Genomic DNA, 9,177 nt, shown 5'->3' with positions numbered 1-9,177 from the left:
GTCACTTGACAATTGTGGGATTAAAGCACGAACAAAGACATTAATAGTGTTTGTACACCCTGTAGAGGTTTGATTTAACCAAACACACATTTTTGGACTGCGGTAGTTTCTAGAGAAAACCCACACATGTTCAGGGAGAACATGCAAATAATGTCCATAATGTCTAAATACAGTATATGTATAACAAACCCATGAGGGATGAAGAATCCTTTCATAAAAACAATAAAGATTAAAAAATTAATGTGTTTCTTTGGGAATATTTGTGTTGTTTTGTTTGTCTCACAGGAATGACTATTGTAAGTATGTCTGTGTGTGTGTGTGTGTGTGTAGAAAAAAAAAGGGTGGGGGGGGTACTTTAAAATCATCTGTCTAAACACTTCCATGTTTGCGGTCTGAACACCTGTTTCTGTGAACTGCGCTGCCAAAACACCCACCTTAGGGGGGTAAAGGTTATTCAACCTTGACTGTTTAAACTCACAAAGTCATTTAGTAAACTTATGAATGGCCTATTATGATTATATAAAGCCAAATGGGTGTGGGTTTGTCCAGCCTGTGCAGACCCTGACTGGGGATTTGACAACTGACAGGAATAAAGTGATAAGAAGACTGCTGAAACTCAGCACAGCAGTAGTGAATGGTAAAGTTGTTGGCTTCCATATTGCCGTATTGTATTGCAACATGGCATTTGACTAAAATAGTACGTGGATTGCTGCAGCACCATGACCACATGTAAAACTCCAAACTGCCTGTGACCCCATTTTGATATCAAGAATTTTGGGCGACCCAAAAGACAATTTTCTTAAAAAAAAAAATTAGTTTTTGATCATATATATATATATATATATATATATATATATATATATATATATATATATATAAATAAACTGCATTTTCCAACATTGCAGAACTAATCCACATGTTAGAATGTTGTCCAGTCTTGTGAATATCTATTAGCTTGTCTACTGGCATACTAATTCCACTATTGACTGGTATAATTTTGAACTTTGCAAAAGTATAAACATTGCTGAAGAATGGCTGGAATTCTAGATTTACTGTATATTTAACAAATTGAAAGTATAGAATACAGTTTGTTTATTGTGTATTGTTTTATTAATAACAATAATAATAATAATAATAATAATAATAATAATAATAATAATAATAATAATAATAATAATAATAATAATAATAATAATTAAAAAATCCAATTAAATTTTTCAGAAATTTCAGGCAACCTCATTTGGGGTCCCGACCCCAAGGTTGAAAAACCTTAACCTAAAAATTCTTAATGCGATGTCATTGCTGTGATTGAATATTATGTTCACACTTTTTTTTGTATTATTTCCTTGAATTGAACTCAATACTCTTATAATAATAATAATAATAATAATAATAATAATAATAATAATAATAATAATAATAATAATAATAATAATAATAATAATAATAATAATGAACATGAAGGCACTTTTAAAAGCAGGTAAATCCATATATTTCAGACCTTATTGGTGAGAATGCTGACTTTTTTCTTTTTTTTTTCCTATTTAAGAAATAAAATAAAAACACAATTACAATACATCAAAGGGGTTTAATTCCCGCACCTGGCTCTGTGTTAAGGGAGAGACTTTGTTTAAAGCTGCCCTTGGGCATTTATTTTCCTTAATGTGAAAGCTTTTAGTGTGTGCTTGCCTTGTTTGCTGAAGTCTCTGTCAGTGCATTTCAGTAATAATGACAGAGTGGGAGGGCCACTCCGGTGCAACTAATAAGGAGCGCCATCGAGCAGGCGATCCCACTGTGACTTTTATTTCCAAGTCCAGGAATCCGGAATCGGACCGATCGCTATCACACATGGATTATTCTTTTAACTCCATTTTTTGCTCGTTTTTGCTTTGAAGGAAACTTTATCAGCAACTGTAAGTAATAACTAATCATCAAATTATTACTTAAAACCGGTTAATTATAAGAATAAATGCGAGGGGAAAAGTGCTCGCAGTGTTTGCGCATTGTTTGTTTGAAATGCTGATTTAAAAAAAAAAAAAAAAAAAAAATTACTCGTGGCTTGATTTATTTATTTTATTTCATTTTTTTCAACTTGTATCCAAAGTCATGGTTATTTCTGATCCTTAAACGCACAGTAGTAGTAGTACATGTGCTACATTATGTGTGAGTTTTTCTATACTTAAGTGCGAAATGTATCACAGCAGCTTAGAAATGAAACATCATCATCATCATCATCATCATCATCATCATCGTCATCATCATCATCATCATCATAACGTAACTATCATCCTAAATTAATAAGCGCGCATTCAGCCAATCAGCGGTGACGCAGGGCACGCGCTTCCACTGAGTTACTGCCACTGTGTGTCAATGAATGATGGGGAGAACCGTCACCCAAGCACCCAAGGTAAAGCCTTTGTCAAGCACTGAGATATATGGCGAATGGAGCTCCATTCTGCCACTGTTTAAATCTACTATCCCAATCGATGTGTAGCTCAGCAGGCTCAGCTCCACTGCCTCTCTCTCTCTCTCTCTCTCTCTCTCTCTCTCTCTCTCTCTCTCTCTCTCACTACATAAAAGCAAGCAATTCAACTCTGATAAAAAAAATCCACAATAACAATCAGTCATGTGAGCTTGTGACTGCTTTACAGCAACTCCACTGGCTGCCTTTCACCAACACAGGAATAACATTACACCTTCTCGCAAGGCAAGGGAACGTGACACCTCTGTAACAGTGCTACTTGTCTATATGGATGTAACTAAGTGCATGTGGCGTGGTCACCTCATCCCAAAGCCAATGATACTCTCAGGCCTGCATGCATAACTTTATGATCCCGTGGGACAAGTGGAAGCACTATAGCTAAATTAGATTGGATAATGTAGCTGGCAATAATAAGTGGAGTATCATGAGAAAGTATTATTGGTGTCTCTCAGGGAGACTTGTGCATATAGATTAGGTTAATGTATTGTGTCTTGTCTATAGAGTTCTTCACCTCTTTTTCTTCTTTTGGATTGTGGAGGGAATACGTAAAGTATACAGCTACTATGAGTACAAAAACCAAACCGAGATAGGCTATTTATTCTAAAGCAGGGGTCACAAACCTTTCTAAAAACCGTAAGCTACAGTACTTCATGACTATCAGTTTGAAAAGCACTTTTTAAAATACTAAATGTTCACAGTTTCACTTTAACTAGAAGGTAAGATAATAAGAAAAGCTAGCAGTAACTTAGAAAAAGTAGGAAATGTTTAAGTTTCAACTAGGGGTGTCCAGATTAGGGGTGGGAACCTCTGGGTACCTCACGATATGATTATCTCACGATATGACGATGCTGTGATTATCGATATATTGGTCAGAAATCAATCTACGATAATCTATGACATAAGAAAAAAAAAAAAAAATTAAGTGAAAAAATACTATTTTTATTTTATATCTCTGAAAGACAATACATTGAAAGAGTGTCCGATGAACAGTGACACTATTTTAGTGCAACATTTCTGTAAATAAGTGTCAACATACCAATGTAAACGAATACATATCTCCAGTAATGCTTTCTGTAAACAAAAAACAGGGTCTTTCTTACCAGTGGCACCATTATAGTAAAATATTCCAGTAAACAATATATTGGTTCCTTCAACAGTGACAGCATTTCTGTGAAGACGTACCTGCACATTTTGTTGAAAAAACAGAAAAGGTTTTGAAAAAAATTAAACACAATTATGACTATCGATAGCGCGAGCATATTGATAATCGATTGTGCGAAAAAAATATTGCGATATATTGCCGTATCGAGATATCGTCACACTTCTAGTCCAGATCCGATATTGATATCAGATATCAGTCCGATATCAGCCAGAAAACGAATATCGGATTTTATCGGACTGCATCTAAAATCTCCGATAACGTGTTCCGCTCCAGCACTTCTATCCATAGGTGACTGTGGTTCACACTCCAACAAAGTAACCTACTGTTGCTGACTATTGTTCTCTGTTTGAGTAACATCACTTAATCAAGCATTTTTTTACATTCCACACTATAAAATAAGTAATAAAAGTATGTATGATTTGATCAATATCGGTATCGGCCGATACGCAAGGCTGCAATATCGGTATCATATCGGAAGTGAAAAAGTTGCATCAGGACATCTCTAGTTTCAACACGCAACACTTTATTTCTCCTAATTTATGCAATTGTTTCATTTTCATTACATTTCATAGAAAATGATCATCTTCCTATTTTACTAGCTACTAAAAAACAACTAATGGTATTAACACGTAACATTTGTAAAATGCAACAATTATGTCATATTTTTACAAAAATACACCTTGCATTTTTAAAAATACGTTTTATATATCATATAACATATCACATATAACATATCACACTAAAATCTGTGGCACTTAAAAACGTTGGTCACAATGTTTTAGGGAAAAATAAACATTTAGCGATGGTAATTTAATACAAAACTTGATCAGGTGTGGCATTATTTAACTCTACTAAGTACCGTTAGGGCACGGGTTCTCAACTGGTCTAACCCTGGGACCCACATTTTGCCACGGTCATTAAATTGTGACCCAGTTTTTCAAAAATAGTTGTTGAAAAACACATATATAATATTTTTTAAAACATAAATCCATATATTTTCTTTTGCAACATGTATTTCACAGCATGCCTTCCAAAAGGAAAGTATCTTTCAAAATAAAACACAAGTCCAACATAAGATATATTAAGTACTTTTGTTTTTTGGTTTTTTTGACCAGCTGTCTGCGACTCACCCAGTACAGGTCCACAACCCACTTTTGGGTCCCAACCCACCAGTTGAGAATAGCTGCCGTCGGCTACTATATACATCTGTCATATGTATTTGGAGTTGTGAGTTTGATTCCTAAATCAAATTTTAGATGGATCTCATTGGTGACTAGAGCTCCTGAGGACCCCTCACATGGTCCATGCAATCTACCTGTTGCCCGCGAGCGCCGTGTTGGTCACCCCGGCTCTGAAGTCATTTTCAAACCAACTTATATTTTCTTTGCTTTTCTTTGTTTACTTAAGTTTAAAACCATTGAAAGTGTCTCTGTGTGTGATGTGACTATTAGTACATTTTTATCATTAAATCTTACCATTCAGAATGGCTCTGCGTTAAAGACGTGTGTCGTCTTCACACAGGCATGAGAGTGTTACAGAGGTCACCATTGGCTGTGTAGTCAAATTGTAACTTGAGGTTTCCATTTTTGATCTTTGCATGTGGTGTCCTTGACAAAGACTATTTAATTGTACAGCCCAAGATACAAGGCTTTAGGCTGTGGCATTGGATATACAAAACAACACAGGAAGTCTATTTTAGAAGTGGTTAAAAAAAAAAAGCTTCCACTTTTATTGGGAAAAAGAAGTAGTTGGACCAAACCTTTGATTGAATGTTTCTTGATTAATGTACTTTCCAGACTTCTGTATATGACAACGTAAACAAATGAATGAATGAAGGACTCACCAGAGCATAGATCATTCTGTCAAACTATAGATAAACATCTAGAGAAGATTCAGAAACTGAGTAGAAATAAAAAAAAAGAAAAGAAAACATACAATACTAAATAACTATGGAGGTAAAATCATGCAAAAACATGTTTTACCCAAGCTCAACGATTCACTGACAAACTCAGTGTGGTTTGCAAATACAAAACATGAACAACCTAATGCAATTTGTTTTGCAAATGAGAAACATACCTATCAAACCAATGCAAATCATTATTTCTACATTTCTAGTACAAAAGACTGTCCTTCAAGTACAAAACAGGACTTTTCTTAGAAAGTTTACTGGCATTTGTGTGTGAATCTGAGGGCATTTATATTTGGATCTGAAATGTGGAAATTAGTGTCAAAAGTCACCCAACAGTTTTTTTTGTTGTCCTTGAATGATATTTTTCTCTTATTGAAAATAAGTTTTTTTTACATGTGTGAACCAGGGTCTGCAACCTTTACTCTCAAAGGAGCCATTTTGCCTAATCTCACCTGGATTAAAGTCATTCCGGAGCCAAAAAAATACCTTCTCAATAAAGAAAATATAGTGTATACAATTCTATACAGTTCAAATTATATCAAATCATTTCATGTAAAACATTTTTTTTCAAGTTAATGTGTTTGAACGGCTACGACACATGATCGTGTCGGTCAACACGAACTAAGTGATCATTTCTTGCAATTTATCAAGCATGCACATTAAACTAAATTAAAAAAATACTTCCAGAATATTTTTTTTTTGTTAGTTATCTTTAACAGGGATTTAAACCTGGTAAGATGATGTTCTATAAAGGTTTCAGGTTTACAAATTGTTTTATCATAATTCTCTTTGACGTTAATGTCATTAGTCATCAATACACTCTGAAAGAAATAACAATTATTTTAACATTTTTTTTAAAGCTATAGGGAGCCATTGCAAATGAGTCAAAGAGCCACATGAGGCTCCAGAGCCGCAGGTTGCAGACCCCTGGTGTAAACTATGCTGTATTTGTTTCTGAACCATGATGTGTTTATTTGAAAAAGAGGTTTTTTTACTTGCAAAACAAAATCATTTAGTTAGTGAATGACTGGGTTTGTTTTTGAGGGAGTAAACCATGTTTTTATTTCTGAGTTTGTGAGGTTTTAACATGACTGTAACTCTAAATTTGTTTAACCATAAAACACACATATTCATATTAGGTTTTTTTTTTCTTTTTTTTCTCACCACTTAAATGCATGCTTTTAACAGAAGTTGGTGACTATATGTTTTCATTTAGTCAATTAGAGTTTATTGGTAGTATATTGGGGGAAAGTAAAAGGCTTGCATTTCATTTATTACATTATGCTTTTTTTTTTTAAAAAAAAAAAAACAACATAAAACACCACTATCCTGTTTGCATTAAGGTTTATATGTGGACTGCTTTCTAGCGTCAGAGCCATGATTTGCCTGCTAAGATGGAGTGCCTTTGTGTGGATGCTGAGCTTCATTCCTTCCTCTCTGGAAATGGCAGTGAGCGAACTAACAGGTGAGTTTATTGATGTCGAATTTTCGCAACATATTCCTCTCAGCGGCAACAGCAACTAACGATGACTGGTCGGGCTTTCACGCTGAAAAGTAGCAGCTGTGGTCTCTCTCAGAAATGGGCTGCTGTCATCATAAAACCAAACAAGTACAAATTGTCTCGGCTTTAATGCAGAGGTAGAGAAGTCTTTTATTTTTTATTTTTTGCATTCAATTATTTTTACGTCATTCTTTTATCACCAAAAGAAAAACAAAAAAAACAAACAAATGTTCTTCCTCTGAAATACGAAACAGCATTTCACTGTTTAATTTCGATTCTAAGCAGTTTTACCTTCTAAGCAAATTACCTTCGCGCTAAAATAGAAAAAGGTTGGTGTTTTTGCTTTTTCTGTAATTTCCGGAATAACATTATGAAAGAATATTTAGTAACTTTTTAAACCATGTCTTGAATTTTCAATTACTGTTCAGTCCTAATGAAAAAGACTCAAAACCTAAAATGAGATTTTAAACTGACTTTTCCCCAGGTGATCTATGCCCTTCTCTAAATGTGGAGGAACACAGGTTTTCTGACATATTAGACCGTCCCTTGGAAATCACAGGTATGAATTAATGTATTGCCTTGTGAAGAAGTTGATTCACATTCATTAATACACTATGTTTGCTCTTTCGCAAGGTTTTGATCTCACAGAAAAGTTTCTACTCAGAAAGGGAACAGTCACGGAGGAACTCCCATCATTTCGTCTTGGTAGCAGTCCTCTTATAAAGCCAACAAAGTAAGTCCACGTGTGCCAGAATCCATTTGTTGGTTTTTTTTTGTTGTAATATGCGAAGAAAATAAAATACATAGTGCTGAAGGATGTAGACATTTATGTATAGCAAAAAAAAAAGCAGCATGCTTTAGTCTAAACCCTTAGGCTTCCTCATAAATTAGGTATTAATAGTATTCATGGTGCTTTATATGAATCAAATGATCCAAGGTCAGAGACAGATTTGCATATGCTGGTGAAACAGTAGTAATCTACTATCCGTCTTTTGTTTTGCTGACCATGGTGAGATTTTAGGCTTTCTTTCTTTCAGAACTGGGAAATAACTTAATGTTGGCCTCATTCATAAAACAGTTGAACCGAGGTGACCCACATCCAACCTGCTCAAAGCCAGATCTTCATTTACCTTGACTAATAAAGGCAGGTGTGGAGGTGAGCTAGTGGACAGGGAGTCATTTAGGAAGAATTCATACATACTGCATTTGTTCTAGAAATCTCTTAAGGGCAAAAACGTTGGTCATAAAGGATTAAAGATATGAGGAATAATAAGAGAGGAATAATAAAATAAGTACACGAAGGACACCATTTGCTGGAGACCTTTATTCACCGGTCACTGGCAGGTGTGTTTGCCATGGTGACTTCACATTGCTGAGGCTACGTCTAAAAATCATCCCCCTCACTTTTTAGAGAGGGATTCATTGCCAGCCATTTGATGAAGCTGCAGTTGCAAAAAGGTAAAGAAAGAGTTAACAGCGATGAGTAAAGTGTAAGTAAAGTGATAAAAAATGAGTAACAGTTACAGGTGGCAAAAAAATGGTCTAAAAGTGGCAAAAACATGGCAAGAAATGAGTGAAAAATGACTAAATTGGTCCAAAAGCAGTCAAGAGTGGTAAGAAACTAGGCAAAAGAGAGGAAACAGGTGGTATGTAATGGAAAAAGAGAGCTTCAATGAGCAAAATGTGGCAAACAATAGTGGAAAAAGGCAAAAGTATGGAACGAAAAGAGGCAAAATGTATGGAAACAAGTGTTATTTATTGGGCAAAAGATCGCAAAAAATGGTTAAGGAAAATGGTTAAGGAATTGACAAAAATTGGATAAAAGTGCCAAAAAGAACTTTCCAAAATTAGGAAAATGCAATATTTATTGGCAAAAGAAAGGTAAAATCTAAAAAAACAAAAAAAGTGTTAATTTTTTTTGAAAATGGGACAAAGGAAGTTGCAAAATGGTAAACGAAGAGTTGACAGCTATGCATAAAGTGACAAAGAAATGAATAACAGGTGGCAAAAAATTGTCTAAAAGTGGCAAAAACATGGCAAGAAATGAGTTAAAAGTGACTAAAATGGGTCAAAAGCAGTCAAGAGTGACAAAAAATAGACAAAAAAGAGGAAACAGGTGATAT

At 34.6% G+C, this 9,177-nt stretch overlaps 1 protein-coding gene across 3 annotated transcripts in view; it reads left to right on the top strand.

Moving 5' to 3' along the window:
- Positions 1 to 1,777: 1,777 nt before the first annotated feature.
- LOC114476613 (collagen alpha-1(XIX) chain) overlaps positions 1,778 to 9,177 on the top strand; it is a 132,918-nt gene continuing 125,518 nt past the window's right edge. Inside the window, exons 1-4 of one of the 3 annotated variants that reach the window (XM_028468393.1) lie at positions 1,778 to 1,913; positions 6,921 to 7,018; positions 7,539 to 7,613; positions 7,688 to 7,787. In XM_028468393.1, coding sequence (XP_028324194.1) covers positions 6,931 to 7,018; positions 7,539 to 7,613; positions 7,688 to 7,787 — 263 coding nt within the window. In that variant the 5' untranslated portion in view covers positions 1,778 to 1,913; positions 6,921 to 6,930. Of the gene's footprint in view, positions 1,914 to 6,896; positions 7,019 to 7,538; positions 7,614 to 7,687; positions 7,788 to 9,177 lie in introns of all 3 variants that reach the window. The other 2 variants (XM_028468392.1, XM_028468391.1) reach the window with 2 other exon arrangements.

Source organism: Gouania willdenowi, chromosome 15, assembly GCF_900634775.1.
Source record: "Gouania willdenowi chromosome 15, fGouWil2.1, whole genome shotgun sequence".
Classification (NCBI taxonomy): domain Eukaryota; kingdom Metazoa; phylum Chordata; class Actinopteri; order Blenniiformes; family Gobiesocidae; genus Gouania; species Gouania willdenowi.
Note: the sequence above shows the minus strand (reverse complement) of the source record. Positions and strands in the feature narration are given on the sequence as shown.